Consider the following 24,851-nt stretch of genomic DNA (forward strand, 5'->3'; position numbering starts at 1 on the left):
GTCGTTTCGAATTAAATATTGAGGTATGATTACATCATACGAACCCCGAAAAGCCTTCTAGTACGGTATCACGAAATAGTAAAAAACAGATTGATTCTACTCCCTGCTTCTCGACGTTAGAAATATTGGCAAACCTCTGACCAACGGAATTAATAACTCGATAATATTTTTCAGGCCTTGGCGACAGATATTGTCTACGGCAACGGAGAACGCGTTGGTGAGTTCAGTTGCGCTTACATTTACAAGATTTATATTTCTCCCGACCTATTTAAAGTGTACATCAATTTTCGAAAGATAAAGTTAGACATTTTACATCTTATATAATTTTTATATACTTTTTTCGTGATACGTTACATCCAGAATTCCTTTATATTTTAATGTACATTTTACGATTACGTTACTACGAATATTTTTAGCATCCACAAAAGAAAGGTCGAAGGTAGTTGGCTACTCCCTTAATATCAATTCGTATAGGGGCGACGTTTTTTTCCATACATTATTATGCCCTTATAAGTGACTGCATTGTGGTTCTCCGGCATATCCTTTGTCCAGAGTCATTTACAGAGCACTACAAAGAAAACCCTATAATGCGATTGTGGCAAACGCGATTATTTCGACCTCCTGCTTCCTTCTGCTTGTTCGTACAACTAGGTTTAACTAAATCAATGTTACGGTTATCGTCTATCGTATTTTGTGATATTTTGTGATTCCAAAAGAAATGACGTACAACTTTTGAATTTAATCAGATCAGATGGAAAATGATAAGAGTGTTATACAAGATTTATACAAAAATATGATCTCAATTTCTGCAAAAAGTTTTGATTTTTCAGAGTGTATCAATTACCGAACTTCACTTGTTGGTTCAAAGTCTTTTTAGCTCTGCCCTCGTGCATGCGAAAACGTCGTTAAGTTATTTTTAACGTTTAATCCAAGAATCGATCCGAACGTATTTTCAAATCAGAAGCATTACCCTGATTAACTAGTACCTACTCGTTCCAGTGACCGAGTTTCTTCCAAACTTACCAATTTTAAAAAAAAATAGTGGTAAAAACAGCAGTACAACAATTAAGACAGACCCGAACAACGTTTCAAGCGTAAATTCGATTGCAACGCGTTCGTTTCGTTTCGATCAAACGTCCTGTCTCCAAGCTTCGATCGAAAATTGGTTAATTAAGGGCGAAATTGGCCTGCGTTCGTACAAACTTCGATATGAAACACTGCGTATGCATTCAATGAGCCGCCAGTGGAGCTGCTCTCTATTCTGGCCGAGGCAGAGCGGGTATTTATTAATAGAGATTAAACTCCGCGTCGTGTCGTGCCGTGTGCAAACGCTCTCCCGCGCAGGACGCGTGCTGTTAGGGCAGTCTGACTCAGACCGCGGTCCAGAAACTGATTCTGCCAAAATAAACGTGGAAAAATCGTGTGCCTATCGGCCAACGTGCCTATAATCGTCAAACGGATTAAGCTATCTATCCTGACTGCGATCGAGAAGCAAGCCGTCGATGTGTCGAGTGTCGCGTTAAGTGGTCACGTCGCAGGGAAAAGTCCCGTGCAATCGGTGTCCAGTGATTCGCCAGCGAACGAACCAATTTCAGAATAAACGAGTTCGCGTGCATCCGGTGCACCGATGACATTTTTTTACTAGTGTGTGTTGTGTACATTCACGCGGAAAGCTTCTTCCTTTGTGAAACATCATACAGGTTCGCCACATTTCGATCGATGAATCGCATCAAGCCATCCGCATGTTTATCGGCTTACAGGAATTGTTTGTCGCTTTTTTGAATGCCACACGCTCGACGATCGATCGCGATCGTATAGTTCTGCGTTCGTTTACTGAAAGGGGAAAATTAATTCCGATTCATCAGCCTCGTGCATATTCTTCTTCGTAAAGTGCAACCGATAAGTTCGTTAAGCGCGCACTTACTGCGACGAGTCGCGTTTACCGTTCATTGTTTACTATCACGCCGGCGAGATAAATCGTTCGATATTATCGATACTCCGTAGACTATGAATGGATAAACATGTTGCGTGTACTTAACTTTCTCCGATTGCGGAGTCGCGCGTACATTTCGTTTCTAAAATAGAACCTATCGATCTTTGCTGGAAAATACATTTTTAAACTGAGAATCGACTTCTTGGTATTTTTAATCCAAATTCAATACGAATTAAAATTACCCGCAGGCCTGATTAACGTAATTCTCGACAGTATGACTCAGTATTCGAACAATTTTTATCTTCTGCTCGTATTCGAACGCGTTAATCGGCCCGACGAACCCTCGTTATCTTAACGTTCGATTAACTCGAAACAATTGGTTCGCCACTTGTTGCAATTTAGGCGGTTGAACGCGTCTGCTGACGCAACGACTAGTATTACTATTGTCACGTAGAATATTAGACCGACGCCAAAAATACATTTCGCTATTGTCTTCCTTCCTCTTTGACCTTCCGTATCTTTGATTAACCAGCATAGTCTACGTATGTCCGATTACGATTTCGGTGTAATCGATGAAACATCCTGATAAGTTCAACTCATTGATATAATATTCGTCATCATTGTCAATACTCGAGTAAACTTTCTATAGATGGACGAAGTTCCTTCGATCTGTAAAAAGTAAAACGTGGGTTCAGCCACAATACGTCTTGATTGTCGGAGGCGTAAATCGTAAGGCAAAGCACTGTGCTGTAAACAAAGGGATCGTTGAAAGGTGTCATCGACTGGAATACAGAGGAGTAAACGACGCTGTTTCGCGCGTGTTTCCTTCGTCAAAGTGCAAACGTCTTTCTTTCATGTACGAGAGTGTCGCGAGAGACGAGAGCAACGCGGGAACTTTTCGCATCCGTGATGTAACTTTGAAGTGGTAAATGTACATTGCTCGCTGTCTGAAATAATGAAAAGTGAACATTTTAAAACGATGGACGAACCAGATTTAGTGTCTTCGCGTTTGGACGATTGATAAACTTCGTGTGATATTATTTTACTTCTCTTTTTCTTCCACTTCAACCACGGGACGTACGTGTTTAAAAACATTCGCCGAACTTTTTTTAATGGTTATCCACTGTGAAAGCGTTACTACTATGTTGTAACGTAATAGAATAACAAAACACTGAACATTGACAAATGATGATAGTGCTTTTGTTGTGCGTCATCATGAAAATAGCAGAGTTCTCTGTGGGCCGTATGAGCCCACCACTGCAAGCGCCTGCACGATCGCCACATCTTTACTACGGCAAACGCAAGAGACAGGAACGAAAATATTACCGGAGGCCCAATGAGAAATGCAATTGCTTTCTATACAACCGTAAGAGTACCCAATAAATACTCTTTATGTCTATGATAAATATCTAACATCGTATTGTGTCCCGAAAACTAATCCCGATCTTTGAACGTTCCGTACACGGCAGTGGTTTGTCAAATATGTACTAGATTTAGAGAGAGATAATCTGTCAACAGTGTGGATACCTTAATTCGTAACGCCCCGTCATTTCGATTTTTCTCCTTGTAATATACATATTGCGCGTGCTTCGTGTTCACCCTTTTTCTATACACGTTGTTAATGTTATGCACGTATCGCATTAATTATTAGCTTTAGGAGAGTACGTATATTATTCCGCTCAAGGATGTGCTTATTACCAATTGCTAATAGACGCGATGTGTCAAGGGGGAGACACGCAAAGGCAATAAGTAGTTAATAGTTTCATGCGGGAATGCATTTTGAGATCTCGTTGTACTCGCAAAATGTTTCAAACGTTGGTAAAGTTATAATACGTAAATTTCTTTTATGAGTAAAAAATATTTCCTATTTTAAAAGACTTCTCCCTCGCAGCTGTATACGAGAAACGGCTTAATGTCTTACTATTTCGGGTAACAGCTCGATAGGAGTGTTTTAGACACTCGGTATCCGAGAAATATTTACACGACATCTGCTGAAACATACCCAATACATAGAAACGCTGATAAGCAATGTATGTACAGTTTGTATAAGGAACAAAGAAAGAACTCATTTTTTGCTTCTTTCGGATTAAATAAAACGTACACGTTTAACTTGTCTCGCCGAAAAATTGCAAAGCGCACAAACCAAACGAACCGGTTCGTTTGGCACAAGTATTCGCAGATTATATTTCGCCGCTTCACGCGTAAAATTTTCGTCGAGTCGCAAAATTTGGCTCTTCAATTCCTTCCCCGCGTCCCTTGCTTCTTCTACGCTTTGCTAAAATTATCCAATACCCTCGACACTGCAAACGAAACATCGTGAAAGATTTTTTCTTCAACGAAGAAAACCAAACATTAATAGCAAAACCATCGAGCATGCAACAACTTCCGTCAAATTGTGGTTCGTACTACGAATCATGTTAAATGTTTCTCAACTTAGAGACACTCGAGTTGCACCTGGAAAATAATATTAAAAACTAGATTAAAGCGTTAAATAGTTGATAGTGCCAAGTCCTTGTACTATTTCAAGACCCCCACTTTCCGTAATTTAAGGTTATTTGATGACAAATATGATGGTACTTTCACCGTATATATGTATTTTAAATTAATGTTTTACCTTCAACGAACATTAATTTCTCACTTAAGTCTTGTCATTTTTTCTAAATACAGTGCAACTCTAGAAAGTTACGCACGACACTGTACATTTAAAATGACCGCAGATTTTATGCGTGTACTACTGTTAATTCCATAGAGAAAATGAATGTTGCGTTTTAAATACATCAAGAATATTTCGTGCTCCTTTTCAGTTTGAGTATTTTGATGAGGGACAGAAGAAATCTTCTATCAAGCGTGTCGCTATCGTAACCTTAATTCAAGCATGTTGTATCCGATTTCCTTTTGCCCACCCTTTACGCTGGATCGGTAATGCTCATGCGCCGCATGAGCAATCGTATTCCATAGGCGCAGTTAAAATGAATTTCTAACTATGAGTGACGGGAGAGTTGTCGCCATATGGTCGCGAGCATGAGTGTTTTCGGTTAACATTTATCAAATGTAAATATTTTCCGTAGAACAAGATCCAAGCGACCGTGGCGATGCGATGGAAAAGAATTTTTCGAGGTACAGTTGATAACTCATGTTCGAAATAATTTTTTTTTTTTTTTTCTTTGATATGATACTTGTTATTTACAACAAAACGAATTAAACGTTATCTTAAAATTAAATTTGTATTACCAGAGTTTACCGAGCCGCTTATTGTTAACCATAAATTATAACGCAAGAATGATGACATCGTATGTTCCTAGACTATAATTTTATAATATTGCTTACCATTCAATCGCCTACGTATATTTATAATTAAATTTAGAAGCTGATTAAATATAATATGTTGATATTGTTTGAAACATATCATACATACCTTGCGTCAAGTGTTTTATCATCTAATGTGATAAATCGATTAATAGAGTATTAGATTAGTTGAGAGATTGTTTACATACAAGCTTTGTTTCGATGATCTTTCGAAGAATGTGCTTTAAGATAATTCTAGATCGCACGTGTGTTTTCAACATCACCGATTGCCCAATCTAAAATTAACATGTTCCGATCGATTAATTAATTATTTATTACGTGACAACTAACCTTAAACACGCCCTCTTAAGAGTGCTATGATGACGCGCAGCCTTGATTATTCCCGATACGGAACACGGGCGCACTTACTCAAATACGTCCGCCATAACCTCAGCCTGACGTCATTGGCTGACAATTCTACTTTATCGTGAACATTCTACGGGCACAGAGAAATGGAAAATGTTGATATCCTTATCAGTGCGTTATCGGTGTTTTTATCGAACTAAAATTCAGTGATTCCTCTTCTGCAGTCCTACAAAAATGTCATTTGCCCATTATTACGACACACTGACACTGCATACGCATTACATCGACAAATAATTTTAACGTATAAAATTCAGCTTGGTGTCTCGATAAATTTCGATAAATCTCGATAAGTCTCGATACATGTATATACTAATTCTGTCATGAACTGTGATCAACGCATAAAATACAATATATATAATGGTACATTGCCAGAATTTGCAAACATGTTTAAAAAACTTCGAGAATGCACTGTGTATGTAAGAGATAATCTGTTCTTTGTTTATTTATCTTTTTCATTGTAAGAGATCCATTGATAGTTTATTAATATTGTACATGTTTTAGGTGCAGGCAAAGGGGCTGCAGTGATGGAAGATCCACAAACACCAGGATCTGATTGCAATTCTAATCCTGCAACAGATTCTATACAACATAATTTAATTGGTTCTGAATTTGTGCAGGACAATGTGGAATATCAGTGGTTTATTGATTATGGGTAATTTTGTAGTAACTTAAAATAGATATATGTTTAGTTTCTTATAAACCTGAATATTAATATTTCTATATAAAATTTTAGTTACAGAGATGGAGGACTTCATGTTCATCCTAGTGTATTGTCCTCACTCTCTGCATCTTATTCCCGGGAAGATTTGGGTTACTATGATGATCTTGCCCGTAACCTGGATGCTAACTTGGCAGAAATTGATATGGAAAGCTTTCGAACAGCAGACATTCATACTTTGCTTACAGCATTGCCAGTTATGTGCACAGATCCAGTTCAGCATTCCGAAGTAAATATATGAATTATTAAATTTATTATTAATTTTATAATTTGTTATTACAGTGAATATTATCAGTGTTGTTAAAAAATTACGATTATCATGGATAGTTTACAAACAAATGCATTGATAAATTGGGATGAATTTTTTTTAGGAAGTATCTTATGTCTGTAAATACATATCCTGTGTGATATTTAATTTCCAAATAATTATCAATACCTTGTTATAGTAGTATAATGAATTCCCTATTTCTTTTTTACATTATATAAATAGTTTATTCTAAATATATTCTGTATTCCGTTATCGCGGCAGTTTAACTATCAAAGGGAACGATATGCTAGTATATCTGGATCTGTTATGGAAAAGCTTGACATCGGTACATCTATCAGCCCTCATACTAGCAGCCAGGTATGATAATGGCTGTGAGCGTTAAATTCCTTTTGTCCCGCGTTAAAAATTATGAGAAAGTATTTATATGGACTTGAGTTTTGCTTAATATGAAATATAAAATGCAATTTGGTTGCAGTTATTCTGCATGGCCAATGAAGGAAATGAGTTTAAACTGATTTGTTTATGTAATAAACACAAAAGATGTTACAAACATTTAAGCTAATCAGACGAATTCTGCCACTTAACCAATGCATGAAGATAAGCTCTGCTAGTTCTGCAAAATGCATGGTAAATAATTCATTAACATACGAAATATAATAACAATATATCTTAATTTGAAGGGAGAAGATTCAGCCTGTTCAACGACCGACACAATTTCCATATGCAAGTCGTCATTGCTCTTTTCTCCTCTAAAAGAGACACCCGTGCTACCACCAGGGGGTAGTTACAGCGTCGACTCTCTGGACTGTGAAGACATGTTACTCACGTGCCAAGTAAACAACAAAAACAACTATACTATTGCTTTTGAGGGCAGTATTACAATGTACTCGGATGGCTCTCAAGATTTTGAAAATCAAGGTATGAAAGTAAATGATTCCTAATGTATAATAGTATTAAACGGATATAATTATAGTGGTGATTTTTTTTTTTTTTTTTTTGCAGAAAAACAAAAAAATTACGAAGCAGCAGAAATATACTACAACAGAAATACAGATTTGAAAAATGTATTAGATTTATCAATGGCATGTTCTGATTCTAAAATATATACTACATGGAGCAATTTGAAACATTCTTCTGTGAACAAAATTATGACGCGTCACCCTTCAGGCAATAACAACACAATACCAGAATTTTTGCAAGGTGTCGGAAATATTATGTCTGGGACAAATAAGAGAAGTCAGAGTTTACCAGATTTAACTCAAGCTACTCAATTACATCACCTCAATATACCTCTCAATTTTTCTGTAAGTCTCAAAGAAATCCTCTATTTTCACGAGATTAAATGTTTACTAACATTTTAAACATTTTTAAACAGGTTGATTCTGCAGAGTCAAATAATCATGCACAACAACTACAGAGTTCAGGATCTGTAATGAGTCGATCTATGAATGAGGAGAGTTCTGACAGTGGAGAACATAATTCGACAGGAAAGAAACTACAGAACTTAAGTCTTGTAAAATTATTTATGAAACAAAAAAGTATGAGTGCAGAAGGAATGAGTCTTACTTTGGATCAATCAGACTCTGTTAGCGATAATGGATGGCCTACAAGCAATAGTGCTAGTGATAGTGGTACTAATACAAACACACAAATACAACGGCAAAATATAAATAATACCTCAAAATGTCAAGTTCCAGAAGGTGACTTTTCTATTAATTGGGTCAAAGGTGATCTTCACAATAATCAAGAAATAGAGAATCAAAAAGACAGTTTTAAGGACATTCCAAAACATTCATCGGTAATCAACGAACAAAAGGACGAAATGATATCGTCCGCGTCTGTAGAGGAATTATCAGAAAGCATGTCAAAATCGGATTTAATGCATGATAATGACAATATTCAAAACAGTTTCGATGTCATTCCTAACACATTTGATCATCAGCGAAAAACTGCATGGATTCGATCATTAGAAAAGAAGTATCCAATTTGCAAAACTACAGGCATTCAAGCAATAGCTGAAACGGAGGATAATGGAGTTCAAACGTCTTTAGTATTTGCAACACCCGCAGAAAAAGAAAATCCATCTTTAAAAGAAACAATTGTTAATAAAAAACCAGTTTATGTTGTATATCCGAATTATGCATTACCTGACTTATCGTTTCTCAATATCAAAGATACAACATTAAATAATGTAGCCTTAAAACCGCAATGCTTTGGAAAAAATAAAATTAGTTGGAAACATACTGGTCGGTCTGGTAGACCATTCTCGTGTAATGACATAGATGCGTTACGTCAACGTGGATTCTCTCACGTTAAAGACTGGGAGTCATTGACATTCCTTTTGCCTACTGAGTACAAGAAAATTTTGCACGATGTGCCAGAAGTTTCAAGACATATAAATATTAACGAAGAAATGAAAAAACCTCTGTTTTGTTTGTCGCCTCCAATGCGTCATAAAACTCGCCCCCTAAGTGAAATCATACCAAATAACTCATCCTCCACTAGTAGTACAGCAACGCAGCCATCCTCTGGATATCGAGGTTCTTCTACGATATTAACCGATTCTTCAACAAACCAACAGACGTCAAATAATACAACTAATCCACTATATCTTTACCGTTACGATAGTATTAGTTCCGAGGCCAGTTTAGTAAGTAACGATAAAAAAATCCTTAGGCAAGTTAGTAAGACAAAAACAAATTGCCCGTCTCTTCCGAAACGATCGATTTCATTACCACATGGAGATCGTGAATCTGACTTTAGTAGCGGAAAAGTGCCACCAAGACCACCTTTACCCAGAAGTATTTTAAGAAAGAATAAGGTTCCTGCAAATAAAAGATATAGCATGTTTGAAATGGGAGATGTAGAAGAAATAGAAGATCAATCTCCCGAAGTAAATAAACGAATGTCTTTACAAGAGCCATATTATATGAACAATGATTTACAGTTGTTGTGCCGTGGAAAAATTATTGACTCGGAAAAAGATGTTGATGAAGCAGAAGAAAGATATCATACAGGTATGTATCAATTGATGGGCTATTTTATATAGTTTAGTCATATTCTCTTGTATTGTACAGAGAGAGTAAATGAAACAACTAGTACAGGAGACATAGAGACTGAAAATTTGGAAAATAGTGAAGATGATGTAAAGCAATTGGAAGAATATTTGAAACGTAGTGGTTTCTCATCGCAAAGTAGCGACGGAGATACAGAAGGTCCTGACGTTAAATTAAGGTCATATGTAAGAAAGTTTTTAGGTCTCCGAATGAATAAAGATGTTACCAAAACCCCCGATATGATAGAATCGCAGAAAAAGACTGTCAGTTTTGCTGTAAACCAAAGGAAAAAATATTTAGATAATAAGGTAATTTGAAGCATAAGTTTCAGATTATTGTTTTGTATTAAATTTTGCATACATCAAAGTGCATATTACATGGAACCTTTCGTTATTCCAGCCCAATAATTTAAATGCAAACGAACAAACTAAACATTGTGCACTTACAGAAGAAAGGAGGGATACGAGTCCAGAAAACAAAGCATTAGATTTAGATGAGAAGAAAAGTAAATATATTGAAAATCCTTGCATATTTAAACAATTATTGTATTAATAAACTTTCTTTAAAAGTTTTTTTTTTTAATTATTGTATTAATAAATTTTCAGAAATGGTACTGTCTGCAAATAAAGCAGTAGATTTATTATTGAAATATTGGGATGGCGAATCTATCCGCACTAGACAAAATTACAATGATAAAAGTGAATGTGCTCAAATTTGTCTTAGTAATTTATGTCCGGTTTTGTATGCCATCATGTCAGATGGATTAAAACCACATTTAAATTCTACATTTGGACCAATAGCAAATAGTGTTTGGCAGGTGGTTGAAGCATCTTCTCAACAAGGTCCACTTACTAAGACATTGAACGAATTAGTACAAAAAATTAATGGCGAAGATATTATTACAGAAGGAATGCTTAAATTTCATGCATTTGTATTTGGTTTATTAAAGTAAGTTGTATGTTATGGCACATGTGGTACGTATATATCATTACAGTCTAAATGCATTTCCCGTTTTCTTTTTTAGTTTAAGAGCTCTAGACGCATGGTTCGCATACTTATGTACAAGGGAATCCATTTTAAGGAAACATTATAATAATAACAGTTTGTTTGTAGGAGCTTTAGCCAATGCTAATGCACGAGCAATTGTCAATTCCCTCGTGTACTTTTTAAATCCTCTCACATTTTGCCCGTTTCAGCTTGATCTTTTGTATCAGTATCGTCAGCTTCACAATAGTTTCGGAAATTTAAATAATCATATTGTAAGTGTGGGTATCTTTAGAATATTCTAAACGTTTTTTTATTATAGTTTTTCTTACACAAGATCAAAGTATTATTATAATATTAATACTTTACAGACTGTGAACTTTAGGAACGTTGAAATTTCTCCAAAGGAACATCAATTTGATAAAACGGACGTTTGTGCAATGGTTTCTAGTCCAAGAAAAATACGTCCAAGATCTTGCGTTACTTATAGCAACTACGACGATAAATCTGGCAATACACATAATCCAGACATGGAAACTGTAAAAAAGCGTTTAAGTAATCCTATAGGTTCAAAAGTATTCCGCACCCTCGATAAATTGACTTCCGAAGATTCTGAAGACTATAGTGATAGTTTAGAACATTCGCCATTGAACAGAGCGTCAAATAAGCATCATCCTGTATCTATAAAATCTCATAGTCCAGAGAATAAAACCGACGATGACGAAAATATATCCGGTGAAGCGAAATTTAGGAAACTTCAAGAAAAATGGGAGTTAATGGTTGGAAAGGAGGATACGAAAAATCAACCAGCAATATCGTCACCTTTGTCACCAACTCGAACACCTACGAGTGTAGGAAAATCTAAAATACCTAGGCTTCTTACTTCGCCAGTAAAGCAGTCGAGTGCAGTATCGGGAACTGTTAAGAATACGAAGTCCCCTGTTTCGGGAATTCCATCCTTGAAAAAACCTGTTATGCTTTCGACGACAAAAACTGTACCAAAAAAATCTGTAGAATTAAGAAGCAAAGAAGTAACAAAGCGTACTAGTAGAGTGGATCAAGAGGTTGTAGGAACAACACGGACTCATTTAACGCGACCTAGCTCTCTACCTTACAAATCGTACGGAGTAATGTCGAAAGATAAAAACTTAGTGTCGCCACAAAGACGAGCAGCATCTACATCGTTACCACGACCAACTACCACCACTACCACTACAAAAAATCCTTCCTCAAAGAAACCACTCAAGTAAGAACAGAGATATTTTATTTTTCTTAAATGATTTTCAATCTATAGATCCTAGATGAAACAAATTAGTATAAAGTAATGTATAATATTAATTCTTAGCATGTAAATTATTTAATTTAATTGCAAATTTCATTCCACAGTAGATATATTGAATGAATAATTTCTGAAGATCGTTAAAATAGAAATTAGCAATAGTTAATAATAGTAGAATTATGTATATTATTTTATTATGTATTTCGCATTTATTAGCTTTTGTAGAATCTACCCATGTTATTTGTGTTTTTTAGTGCCGTAAAATTTTTTTGTTCATAGCTTTATTGCTTAACGTTTTGTTGTTTCTTCTGTTTTCTTTTTATAGATTAGTAAAATAACAGTTCGCGCATCTCGATTCCAGAGAAGTTCGCACACTTACACACAGAATTTCGTCAGATAATGGGCACCTTGCATTTGGTGAAGGTGAGAAGCTGAAAGTAATTTTGGAAGTAGATAATAACTGGTTATTATGTGCGAGGGGTGATCGGAAAGGTTTGGTACCGCGGATGTGTGTGTATAATATTCAGACTTAGCCCTACACTTCACGTGGAGGTAAAACGAAATAATTTAAGTGAAACAATGTTATATAAGACTTCGAAAATTATGAAGATATTTAATGAGACAAAGGAAATGTGTACAGTGTATTAAATGAGAGGCATAGAATTGTTTCTAATCTATGACATAGTAATTATTCGTAATTGTTTGAAGCTTCATTTATATCGAATTGCGATAGTATTATCACTCATAATATCATCGGTAAGTAAATAGGTATCACTAGTCATAGGCTTTCAAACCAGATTATATTTAATTAATTGAACATACACCTATTTATAACCAGAATGTACATATATACAGTAAAGTATAATGATAATGATGATAAAGACGATAATGACATGTAATAACTTATAATTATTATGAATGTAACTGTGATCATAGTGTATAGGCGAGTAAGTTTATTAATGCGAATGTGCGATAACGTTAAATTTTATTTTTACCGTTTTAACTTATATTTTATTCGTATCTATTCCGTACATCGCACGTTTAACGAGTATTGTATTTAGTTTTATCTGATGTATAAATTATTACATCGCGCGCTTGTGGTCGCAACAATCACATTTTTTTACTTGCTTCATGTATTCTTTAGTATGCGGCGACATACTGTGTAATCAAATAAAATCTAAAATTGTAATTGTATTCATCCCTGTATATTTCCTGTAAGGCAACCTGTTTATTTAGAATATGAGAGTAGTACGAATAAATGAATGAATATACTGTAAACAATGTTGTGTAACATCAGAAACACTGAACTTTTAAATATCGTTCAAATGGTTTTTAATTATTTTATACACAGCAAATAAATTCAACGACGAAACGTGACGTGCAAATATACCATTCGCGTATTCAATGCATATAATTTTTTATTAATACAATTGGCAAATAAAAAAACGTGTTGGTCGGTATATATTTATACAATTAAACTGTCCACATGTACTAAATATACTTTCTAAGTATGTTCCCACTTCTAGCAAAGTTGTTAGATCAATTTTTATTTGTCCGACTAACTAAAACTTTTATTATTCCGTTTGCCTTTGATTATGCAATTGTGTATTATATCATTGAAAAAATAAACTGTTGTTACACAACAGTTATGATATGACAGATGATAATTTGTTTTCATTTTTAACATATTAATAATGCTAGTTTCTAAAACAAAGATGAAGTTATACTACATGTTTGAATGTTAAAAAATGTTACACTATTTTTCAAGCACCGCTTTTTTATTCCCTCTTGTATAATGTTAATGTCTATGATCGATACTATAATCATTTTATATTCTGAGGAACTTTCTGTAATTAACACATCTTTCATACAATTCTATGAAAAAAATGATGTGCTAGAATTAGTACATTTTATTCATAGCGTAAAGTAACGTTTCTGCACTCTTGTGCTATAAAAATTTATCAGGCCATTATTACAAAAATTTGTTATTAAGTAACATGATTTTGAAAACAGTTACATCCAATGTGCGTAGGAACATTCTATTGCTATGAGTCACATTATTTTTAAACGATAATTAAGAAATTACTTGTTTTTTTAAAAGTCTTATCTCTAAATTACATCTTACTAAATTTTATTTACAATTGTTTTCCTTTATATTAGACTAGATGCAGACAGAGCATATCTGGTTAGTCTATATTATAATACGATGTAATTAAAAGAAAATACATGATTAAACAAAGCTTTATAAAAAATTACTATGTAATCAATTGCTTAAAATTGTTTACCAATAATGGTAGCAGAAACAGACAATGATACTGAATGATATAACATGTTATGTATGATATCAGACCGACTATGGAATTGGAAGTATTTTGATGCTTTAATGCTAAATTACAAAAGACATTCACCATATTTACAAACATCATTTTAACAAGTATTTTATATCTTACAAGATGAGGAAACTTTTGCAACTCAATGTAATTAATTATTAAAATTAGCTTTTTTTTTTAATAAAAATCTTTGTAGTTTGTTCAAGATTTAAAAATTGAAAGAATTATAATTTAAATGATAGAAAACTATTAAAGTATTTAATAATTTCTAATTTTTAATCAAGATCTTCACTATATCTGTCAGAATTTGTATATACTAAAAGTCACAAATTACAATATTGATTTACATTAATATACAGTATATTATATGTGACTGGAATGCCATTATGGTACTGTCAATATTAAAACCTAACTTCCATATATATTGATGGGATATGATTTAGTAAGAGACAAGCAATGTGGCATGATACATTGTATGCATGCTATGACTTGTATATTTACCTATGTATTTACACATCCAGCAGCACGGATTTTTACCAGCTCAAAGAAAGTCATCTCTCGCACCAAATAAGACTCTTTTTATACAAGTATCTTGATTGGTGGTGGAGGTGATGATTTTACTAGGAGGTGGGAAGAATATGCGCGGTCGACCATACAAGGAGTTTCAAAATATTACCTCATCATTGCTCTCTATTGAATCAATATACATATAAGACCATAAAATTCGAAAGATTTTTTTTTATATTGTAAACAAACGTTTTATTTATATTTAAATCGTACCTTAATAGACTGATGTTTCTATCAAATGCATTGCTTCCTAACTTCTTATACAACAATCCTTTTGAATTGTGCAACAATTAGCAATGATGAGATTAGAATATTCTTATTACATGAATTTTACAAATTAAATTTTTAACATATACAGCACATATATGAAATAAAATTTATAATGGAATTTTTTTAAAGGATGCAGTTGTTCTGCTTTTCGATATGTAAAAGTCCAAAAATCTTTTAAATCTAGATAGTGTTGCAATTAACCCATAATTGATTCCAATGTGCAAGATCGTGTAATCAACTATTTAAGATAACTATTAAATAAACTCTGTGCTCTATGATTCTCAGATTGCTTAACATTATTATAATTATATTGCATTGCAAAGATGAATATCATACATAAAAATCTGTATTTCTATAAAATAAACATAATACTACATAATCAACTATGGGTTAATTTATCATTTAATAACATCATGTATTAAAGATTAATAGGTACACGTTACCGATTTCAATGCGTCTTACATAGCTAGAAATGAATATCCAAAGATGAAGAAGCTCTAATGTGTGCATATATTATTAACCTTTTGGCACTGTTAAGTCCAGTATCAAATATAAATAAACCTGCTGTCTTTTACTTGCTCTGATAAATTATGATTGTAAATAATGGGCAATATTCAAAATACACTTAGGCCTTATTTGTTATTACAACACTTAATTCGCATAATTATTATCACAGCTTATAGTATATTTATACCCTCTTGATTATATAAAAGTAATTTAGTGTTCTGGAGTCCAATGACTTACTCATTTCTCAAGCAAGGAAAGTTTGTTATAATGTATTTATAATGCAATTTATCACTAATTTAAAGAAAATTTCTTTGTTATTATAGTTCTAATTTAAGAGAATTCAGAGCAAGTAAAAGAAATCGTGTACTTAAAATTGACTCATTGAAACCACAATTTAAATAAATCTGAGTTATTCGAAACGTGCATCTTGAATCGCCATGGTATATGTATATTCACTTCAACCCAGAAAAAATTCTATACGATACCATTTTAAAGCAGACATGTCCAAACCAAATATCGAAGCTCAAGCACTTTTTTCCTCTACTCGCTCAACACGAATATTTCCCATGAAAAACGGTGCATTAGTTATCGTCTTATGCGTGTGATTTTTTTCAGTACCATCATTGCGTATCGAAATCGAAACACGATACGACCTATCGATATATTCTCAGTTCCTCATTAATCGTCCATACTAGCTCAGTGAAGTGCCGTGCCATTCTTTTAATATGACGATAAAAAGAACCGACAGATGATTGATCGAATCGGTTGCGTACTTTTGTGTCGAATTTTGATATGCAACTAGTGGATACATAACCGAGGACCGGCGCTCGTGGGTATGTCTGTTTTCAAATATTATTATTGACTGCTCGATAAATGACCGTTAAATTTTAATGACTCCATTTTGAAATTGCGTATATTCCAAAGTGTTTTAAATATCTATGAAGTAGTAATAGAATACTGAGAGATATTGATCATCTTTTTTTCTGAGTAAAATTGCCACAGATTCACTAGGTGAAGTATTTTCAAATACTTTTTAAACTTATTCAGTCTGGTTATGCAGTCTTTAACATAAACAAGTTGGAAGGACATTGAAACTTAATGTACAATTCTAAATTTTTAGAAAGAATATTGAGAAAACATAAATTTGGCACAAAATCTTTTCAGTACTGATAGAGTAGAACAGGTTTTGACAAAAACTTGTACAAACTATTATTAAAAAACATTAAATCTGTCAACTTCTGTTAGTTATCCATATCCAATGGTTATTGGATTCACTCAATTTAAGCTTATTTGAACATTTATACATATATGCTAAAAAGAAAATAATTTACTCGATTACTAAAAAAAAAATTAAAATAAAGCATACTACATTGAATGAACACGATAAGAACGCTTTTGATCAGATATTTCATATTGAGACAATTATATTATGTGAACTGTAGAAAGCTGGTTCAAGCAAGATGCTCCGCTTCTTTAAATATTACTAATACATAAATAATATATAATAATCACGTATTCAGGGCCTTACATATCCATTGTACATTGGATGCAAGACTCGTTTTGAAGCTAGATCATGTGTATACGAATTGGAGAATTATCTTCTTTTCACAAAATTATATATGTTTATAAAGAAACTAGCACAATCGAAGCAAAATGTAAAAGGAAGACTGTTACTTCACATGATCGAATATAATCCATGAATTCTTCTTATGCAACATCAATTTTGATTTTCCAATGTGAATTTTCATAATGTACAGTACTAAGAATCAATAGACGAAGTTATTACATTTATTATAGCTATACATTCATATAGATTAAATCATATTCCGATATGAATAAAATATATGAATTTACTTTCAATATGTATTATTTTCATTGCTTCCTCGGTCAACGTGAAAACGTAATTAAATAAGAGAAGTTCATGGAAAACATCTTGTTCCGTGAAGTAAACTAGTCGTCTTAAATACTATATATTACAAAATGCAAAATAATCGGAATAGCTCATTTATTTCGCGCGAAATCCTAATAAATTCCTCATGGCTTCCAATCAGTTAACTCGACTGTTCCTACCAGGTACTTTGTATAAGGTTGTTGAGTCATCTTTGTAACAATTCACATATGATACGATTTTACAGATAAAAGTCATTCATTGAAATTCACTTGGCTAGTGTTTTATCCATTTTGTTATTTCTGAACAATCATTGCGTGGTTGCTGACATCAATGAGGAATGTAATCGTCCCGTATATAGAAAAAAAAAAGAGAACTTTTCACGTTAAAACTGTAGCAGTGTATATATTATCTCCATTTTATGTACTAAAATGAAAGTATTTTTAATATAAAATAAAGAGTATAGATCTCAACTTTCTGTTGATCGGTAATACTGCATGCACGAGGAAGTAGTTGTAATTGCATTGTATATTCAATTAAGCAAAATTTACGTGTAAAACATAAATGTTTTAGAAGATAAAAATCTAGGAACCTTTAGTAACAGAACTGTCTTTCATGCTATTAATCCTTCATTTATGAGTTCATATGATTTAATGCTTTACATTTCGTACCTCTAAGTAATAAGGCTATTAATGTACAAAAAAGCTAAATACTTGGTTTGCAACACCAATTACAAAGTGTAAACAACATTAATGATTTATATCAAAATATTCTAAATATGAACGATACAGAAATGTGTTATATAACCTCTAATAAATAACAATAATTATAAAAATGGCATTGTAAAAATAGATTTACTTCATATTTTGTTAATTAATCCACGAACATGTTAGATGATCATAAAATTGTTTACGTTAGTTTCAAATAAAATTTGTATAAAAAACGAGGATAAAAGCAAATAATGATTATTAAAAAATGACATGCAATATCTTAACATTCCTCATTGATGTATATGTAAAAATTATGATACAGAAAATGGTTGTGCAATGTAACTAAGGCTATAATACACGTAGATTAACTACATACTAGATTCCTTAGTGGTGATAGTCTCGTTGGTATTATCAACTCTTATTAACGTCGAAGAATTTAAAACAAGCGTCCTACTCAATGTAGCAACTCTTTCCATTACACAAGACGCTGAAAGACGTGCTTCAGCGTCATGATCCCAACACTCTTCCATTGTATCACAAATTGATTGAAGTCCCTAAGAAAGTGATAGAGAAATTGCCGTTTAGACGCGATCGTGTTAACAAACGTACAAATTTGTGTTTAATAGTCAGAACGTGGTCAAGGTGACTCAAGACATATTTTTCCGTAAAAAAAATTTTCAAAATAGTTCCGAATTACAATACTATCCTTCCTGATAGATCGAAAAATAAAAATGCCATATATGTGAGTTTACTTACAGGATGTTTACGCCATGTTTCTAAAATGAGTGGCCGTTCTTTTTTATGCACAACACTTTCTTGCATATCTTCCAAAGTCGGGTGAAGACCAACTTCATCTTCAAATGGTAATCTGTATTCCCCAATTGGTCCCTGAAATATATAAAAACAGTATAATGTAACATTTAATATATTTAAAAATTTTTAAATATGTAAATGGACATTTACATCTTGCACGGTGCATCGTGAAGCTAATTCCCAAAGCACTAGTCCGCAAGCGTACATGTCAATTCGTAAAAACGAGTCTCTCGTAAAATTAATTGCGCCTTCTAAAACTTCTGGTGCCATGTATCTTCTTGTTCCAACCTAAAAGCAGTAGGATGCAAATCGAGTTTTATCTATTAAATAAAGCGCACGATAAACATACCTGTCCATGTGTATCACCACAAGGTTTTCCAGGATGAAATATCAATGCTAGACCAAAGTCTGCTATGCAGGCACTCATGTCAGCTTTAAGCAAAACATTTTTCGATTTAAAATCTCTATGAGCAACAGCAGGTTTATATCCATCTGCTTTATTGGCTGGTATTTCTTCATGTAGGTGCATCAAACCTCTGATAACATTGAAGTCATTGTTATATCAAATTGTATTTAATCTCAAATGCATAAAATATTTGTGAAATAGGTATTGAGGCATTACCTTGCCATGGATTCTGCTATTCTACACATCTCAGGCCATGTAACAACATTTGCCTTTAAATAATCGCATAGCGATCCTTTTTCATGGTATGCAGTAATTAACCAGAATTCAGCTTGCAAGTTATCTCCTCTTTTTTCAACGCCTATAAAACGTAATATATCTTCGTGATCCATATGTGCGAGTTTGAAAATTTCTTGTTCAGTCTGCCAAGACTGCTTGTCTTGTGTAGGAAATACTTTAACTGCAACAATTTCATTTTTCAATTGTGCTTTCCAAACTGCTCCAAAACGTCCGCGAGCTTTAATTTCTAAAAGCTGAATTGGACGTAATCCTAAATTAGGAGATGGTTGTGGCAATGGAAGAGGTTCTAATGTGGGTACCTAGAAAATTTACTTTGTATTACGATTACATGCCACACGTGGTTGACAATATAACACCAAAACAAAAGATTTATAACGTTTAATAATTTAATATTATGTACATATGTCTTCCAAACCTCGTTGAAATATCCCAACTTTCTACGTCGATAGCACCAATATAAAAATGGTAAAATGATAGCAAGAAGGAGCATAGGTATTGATATTGATAAAACAAGTGTTATTATTTGTTGTTCTGTGTTTGGAACAGGTTCTGACTCTGAAACAGGATTTTACTCAATGATCAGGAATATAGACTGATTATATATTATTTACCACAAATACATACCACGTATAACAGAAGGTTGGATAGGTTTAGAAGAAGATGTTGGGTGAGGATCCCATGTAAAATTCTGGTTACACATGTTGCCATCACAGCAACAGAAAAATAATTCTTTCTTCCTTTCTGCACTGTTTTCAATGCAATGTGGCCTATCATAGCAATCATTACTATCCAAAAAACATCCCTGAAAGTTATGTCATAGCTTTTCAATGATAGAGCAATAAGTTAGAAAATAAACATTATAAATGGATGCAAAGTGGTACAATGTAATACAGAATGCATAATAGTAGTATTACAGAGTTATCAGAATATTATATTAGTAGTATATATTTATACCTTTAATTTAATTATAGATTTTTTTGTAACATTATCTATCTGCCACAATACATAACAGTGGTTTCTTTTGCCTGGGTCATGAGGACCACATTCTTCTCTTCCCGAGCATTCCTGCTGGGATTCTGTACATAATGTTTCATTGTAAAATTCACAAACAGATGAACCTTTGACATCATGTCCTAAAATAGGTCCTAAAAATTATAATCCTTTAGAACCTTCTAACATTAAAAGATGTCAGTTACAGTTTATGTAAATAAAATTTTCAGTTGCAGAAATTAAATAATTTGTTAAATAGCACTGAAATGTATAATAAATAATACATACATATTGTAATAAATGCTGCTTACAATTGGTATTAAATAATTCATATATAGAAATGAAAAAATAGAACCACATATATTTCAATTATTTTATTATACATATACAGAGCTGGATAAAATTTGAAATAGAAAGATTCAAATAATATTTCAAATAACATCCAAGTCTGTATGTGTTCATTTAAAAAAATAGTCGTTTTAGAAATAATGGAACTGTTATTTTCACGATAACGCAAATAAAAATAGCATTTCATTTCAATAACCGCCGATCACACTTAATAATAATATATACCACTATTATTCTTTTGTTTGAAAGCATATTTAGCGAAATTCCACGCGTATATCGGACAACGAGTTACGTTTGTAAACACAAAACAAAATATCGGTCCATCGAATGCAGAAGATTTAGTGACGATTTAAAATGCATTCGGCATGGAAATAGCATCGTAATCTCCAGGAAGATTTCGCGTCAGCGAATAATTTATGTTGCGGATGCAATTGTCAAACGGAAGATAATGGAACATGCAATTACCTAACAATCCTAGGATGAGATATGGCAGTATCGTCACGTATGCGGACATCATGAACGGATCGTAAAAGCATACCAGAAATTTAAAGTCTAGATGCACGGTGTTCGCGAGATGTGGCTACAACACCGGACTTCGGTGCGCAAGGTCCGGGGTTCGCGCTTAGCCGTCACATCTGGGTTATTTTCTACGTGATCCGCACCATCGCATGTGCCTGCTTTTAGAATAGTTGTTTATGGCTCCATGTTCTCGAGGAGATTGAAATCGCATCAAATTAAGAAATGAGAAAAGAAGAATTCAGTCCTATTAGCTATTAAGCAAATTGTAGTAATTCATCCACCGACACATCTCTCTTCCTCACCCCTCCCACATTCGTGCAGGAACGCGGACACCATGGATTTATGTTATTTTTCACCGTTCGAACACTTTGATTCCGGTCACTTTTAACCGATCACAGTTATCTCAATTAACGAACAGTTGAGTTTAACGAATGCGAAGCACGCCCACGATGCGACAGGTTCCCGAAAAGTTTGTGAAAATCAACCGAACTCGCAAAAGAACGTGCCAAACGCACGGGAGGATTGATCATAAACTAATGGATTGCGATAGAATGACGACGTCAACGCAAAACTGAAGACTGCATCTACAACTTGTAGCGTTGTTTTTTTGTTGAATTTTAAATTATGCACTAGGAAACTAGAGAATAGATGAAAAGCACACGCACTTTTGTGTTATTGCATGTTGTTATTACTCTAAATTAAGAAGTAAAAAAGTATAGACAAACTAGATAAATATTACTATATAAAAGTAATAATACCAATGACAATCTTTACTTAAAACTTACATATGCATAATTATTATTCTTGTCATTTGAGAAAAATACAGTACATCAAATTTTTAGACAAGTTTCTAATTGTCGTGTGGCTGAAACGCTAGATGGGGTTATTTAAACTCTATAAGAAGTAATTCAATCCAATGAATAGATTATTCGAGAGTTTAAGACGAGAGTGCCATGGGCGCGGGTTCGAAAGATGACGCATTCTGGTATGAGATTGTGACAAATAAATTACTCATTTTATATTCGCAACACTTCAATTGACTTTAGTAGTAAAGGCTTAGTCACAATGTGATTGTTGTGTATTAAATTAAGAGCAGATGCTGTTCCATGTATAGGTAGAATTAATATTTATAACAATTAATAAGCATAATGTAAAATTCATTGGAACAAAATTGAGTCATTCTGAGAATAGGGAGTCAGAAAGTCAAAGTATATTTTTGTCCTTCAGCGTATGCTTCAAAATGCGTTCTGAATAACGGGTATTTTATCTGTATATGTAAGTGCTATATAAGTTTATTGGTTTACTACGTTTCTACGCTTTATATAGCTCTCAAAGTCACTATTCGTAAACGTAGAACTTGCTATAAAAACACGAATTTTTTTGCAAAGACAGTACTTCAGTTCGTGAAATACATATTCCCATTGAATGTCCATTCTATTCTATATCTTATCGGTGGTTGTACTTAGTTAAGGAGGTGTCGCCACATCACAGATCACCTGCAAGCTTGCTTTAAATAGCATTTCATCATCCGCACGTCGTATTTAAACTGTGTTGTACCGTGTTACGCAGGATAGTGTACTGGTTGTAAAAGTGTATTTTTTAAAGTTTTCTCGAAAATTATATATAGGAATGTAAAAAGTTGCATGAAACGTAAAAGGTGAGTTAAATTGATACGTATATTATACGACATCTTTCGTCATTCAATGGTGCTTCGCAGTATCCTAAACATTTGAAACTTTTTCGAATTCCAAAAACATTGACTCTGACTTATGCGACGCACTATTGGACGTGCATGCTGTATGCGTGTATGACGTATGTTATGTGAGATTTTTATGTAAACAATATGATAAAAACTAATTGGAAATTATACTGTCAAATCGTACATATAAATATTGAACGTAGATGGCACCAAAAAATAAGGTGAACACTATACCTGGAAATAAAAAGAAACGACAAATTTCTGAGGAGGAAGATGATGAAGATTATCGAAAACGCAGGGATAGGAATAATCAGGTAAATGTAATCAGGTAATGTTTATGATTATGTAGTATATATTTTATTTAATTTTGTTTCGTTTTTACAGGCTGTAAAACGTTCTAGAGTTAAAAGTAAGTTACGTACTCAACAAACATTGGAACGTGTAAATCAATTAAAGACAGAGAATGAATTACTTGAGGAGAAAATTAAAATGCTCACCAAAGAACTAGGATTTTTGAAAGACCTTTTTCTTGCACATGCAGGTATGTATTACACATTATGCAATAATTATTTTATACTTAACATATAAGTCATGCTTATTATTTTAGGTTCAAGTCAGCATTCTGTGAATTTTCAAGATCTAGACTTGAATGCCCTTTTGGCTGATGATATAAAGCCTCTACAACAGACAAAGGAAGAAGCTAAACTATAGGTTATATTAAGTTCCACGTGAAGGAAGTAACGTGGTATTGATAAAATCTGAGATGAGGATGTACTTTAGTTCGTCTAATTCCAGCAACAAGTCAGACATCTTGGAAAGATGTCTGCTCCCACTTGATTTTTACCTAGATTGAGGAGCATAAAATCTTTATACGTGGTATTCATTGCACTCGAAATTGATCAATATTGAAATTTGGGATATTGCAGGAAAGAGTGTACAAAATTCAATACGTGAATGGATGTTGAAAAATTACATAAAATGCACACATGAAGTACAAATCATTTGTAACAAGGGAAGAACGGTGTATTATATATGTAAATTTGCATAATGTGCAATGAAAGAAAGACACATTGGTGTTTGAAGTTTGAAAAATGTAAATTTTGTACATATATTAATTTCATTTGACACAAAAGAAATAATGAGAAAAAGCACATTGGTGGATAAATACTATAATATATATAAGAGTATTTACAATGTAAAAAAACAAAATGATTCCATGAAGAAAACATTTTAACAAAGATTTATTATATATTTGGTATATGCTGCCTTAATTTGTTTATAAAAGCACTGTTTTGATCATTCCAGTATAGTATTTTAATTTGCTATTTAGACATTTTATGCAGTTGCGATTTCAATAAAAAGCAATACTCCAATAATTTAGAAGGTAATAACAAGAAATAATAAATATATGTATAATAAATCCTTAGATATGCAAACTGATAAAGAAATATTGTTTCCTTGAGTATTTATGAATTATCGAGAGCATTTTTAATTAAATAAATCAAAATATGAAAATATAATAAGTATTTATTCAACATGTGAAGTCTGTTTTAATTAA

At 33.2% G+C, this 24,851-nt stretch overlaps 3 protein-coding genes and 1 long non-coding RNA gene across 10 annotated transcripts; 2 read left to right on the top strand and 2 right to left on the bottom strand.

Annotated features, from left to right (window-relative positions):
• The first annotated feature begins 779 nt into the window (after positions 1–779).
• Positions 780–13,143, top strand: LOC143345770 (uncharacterized). 3 transcript variants are annotated; one of them, XM_076773167.1, is made up of 13 exons: positions 780–3,299; positions 6,146–6,296; positions 6,378–6,591; positions 6,892–6,987; positions 7,311–7,548; positions 7,633–7,934; positions 8,006–9,647; positions 9,708–9,994; positions 10,086–10,191; positions 10,292–10,634; positions 10,711–10,951; positions 11,042–11,916; positions 12,311–13,143. In XM_076773167.1, the coding sequence occupies exons 1-13, from the start codon at positions 3,119–3,121 to the stop codon at positions 12,480–12,482; spliced, it is 4,848 nt and encodes a 1,615-aa protein (XP_076629282.1). In that variant the 5' UTR covers positions 780–3,118; the 3' UTR covers positions 12,483–13,143. The 3 variants fall into 3 exon arrangements, with proteins under 3 accessions (XP_076629282.1, XP_076629283.1, XP_076629284.1); XM_076773169.1 differs by having other exon boundaries at positions 781–3,299; positions 10,711–10,945; XM_076773168.1 differs by lacking the exon at positions 6,892–6,987.
• LOC143345775 (uncharacterized) lies at positions 4,663–6,056 on the bottom strand. The gene is made up of 3 exons (XR_013080310.1): positions 5,648–6,056; positions 5,349–5,514; positions 4,663–5,271 (listed from the first exon to the last, which is right to left on the bottom strand). It is a non-coding gene; the product is annotated as an uncharacterized LOC143345775 (long non-coding RNA).
• An 892-nt stretch (positions 13,144–14,035) lies between the features above and the next one.
• Put (activin A receptor type 2 punt) lies at positions 14,036–22,286 on the bottom strand. Of its 4 annotated transcripts, none has more exons than XM_076773172.1 (10): positions 21,541–22,286; positions 20,692–20,870; positions 20,362–20,539; positions 20,138–20,292; positions 19,657–20,036; positions 19,384–19,570; positions 19,185–19,322; positions 18,978–19,109; positions 18,598–18,775; positions 14,036–16,934 (listed from the first exon to the last, which is right to left on the bottom strand). In XM_076773172.1, exons 1-10 carry the CDS (start codon positions 21,590–21,592, stop codon positions 16,855–16,857), a joined length of 1,659 nt encoding a protein of 552 aa, XP_076629287.1. In that variant the 5' UTR covers positions 21,593–22,286; the 3' UTR covers positions 14,036–16,854. The 4 variants fall into 4 exon arrangements, with proteins under 4 accessions (XP_076629287.1, XP_076629288.1, XP_076629286.1 ...); XM_076773173.1 differs by having other exon boundaries at positions 20,153–20,292; positions 20,692–20,882; positions 21,541–22,285; XM_076773171.1 differs by having other exon boundaries at positions 20,692–20,882; positions 21,541–22,285.
• A 382-nt stretch (positions 22,287–22,668) lies between these two features.
• On the top strand, positions 22,669–24,671 carry Irbp18 (Inverted repeat binding protein 18 kDa). Of its 2 annotated transcripts, XM_076772524.1 has the most exons (5): positions 22,669–22,869; positions 23,061–23,251; positions 23,497–23,607; positions 23,678–23,834; positions 23,901–24,671. In XM_076772524.1, exons 3-5 carry the CDS (start codon positions 23,497–23,499, stop codon positions 24,002–24,004), a joined length of 372 nt encoding a protein of 123 aa, XP_076628639.1. In that variant the 5' UTR covers positions 22,669–22,869; positions 23,061–23,251; the 3' UTR covers positions 24,005–24,671. The 2 variants fall into 2 exon arrangements, with proteins under 2 accessions (XP_076628639.1, XP_076628638.1); XM_076772523.1 differs by having other exon boundaries at positions 22,669–23,251.
• Positions 24,672–24,851: the final 180 nt, after the last annotated feature.

Source organism: Colletes latitarsis, chromosome 9 (genome assembly GCF_051014445.1).
Source record: "Colletes latitarsis isolate SP2378_abdomen chromosome 9, iyColLati1, whole genome shotgun sequence".
NCBI lineage: Eukaryota > Metazoa > Arthropoda > Insecta > Hymenoptera > Colletidae > Colletes > Colletes latitarsis.

Excerpts from the sequence above, each read along its gene's own strand:
- LOC143345770 (XM_076773167.1), top strand. The coding sequence starts at position 3,119 with ATGATGATAGTGCTTTTGTTGTGCGTCATCATGAAAATAGCAGAGTTC. Across the intron at positions 9,648-9,707 it reads AGAAGAAAGATATCATACAG|AGAGAGTAAATGAAACAACT; the intron begins GTATGTATCAAT and ends TGTATTGTACAG. Across the intron at positions 9,995-10,085 it reads AAAAATATTTAGATAATAAG|CCCAATAATTTAAATGCAAA; the intron begins GTAATTTGAAGC and ends TCGTTATTCCAG.
- Put (XM_076773171.1), bottom strand. The coding sequence starts at position 21,592 with ATGATGTCCGCATACGTGACGATACTGCCATATCTCATCCTAGGATTG. Across the intron at positions 19,323-19,383 it reads GTGGTGATACACATGGACAG|GTTGGAACAAGAAGATACAT; the intron begins GTATGTTTATCG and ends TACTGCTTTTAG. Across the intron at positions 19,110-19,184 it reads CACGATGCACCGTGCAAGAT|GGACCAATTGGGGAATACAG; the intron begins GTAAATGTCCAT and ends TATATATTTCAG.
- Irbp18 (XM_076772523.1), top strand. The coding sequence starts at position 23,497 with ATGGCACCAAAAAATAAGGTGAACACTATACCTGGAAATAAAAAGAAA. Across the intron at positions 23,608-23,677 it reads GCAGGGATAGGAATAATCAG|GCTGTAAAACGTTCTAGAGT; the intron begins GTAAATGTAATC and ends TCGTTTTTACAG. Across the intron at positions 23,835-23,900 it reads CCTTTTTCTTGCACATGCAG|GTTCAAGTCAGCATTCTGTG; the intron begins GTATGTATTACA and ends TTATTATTTTAG.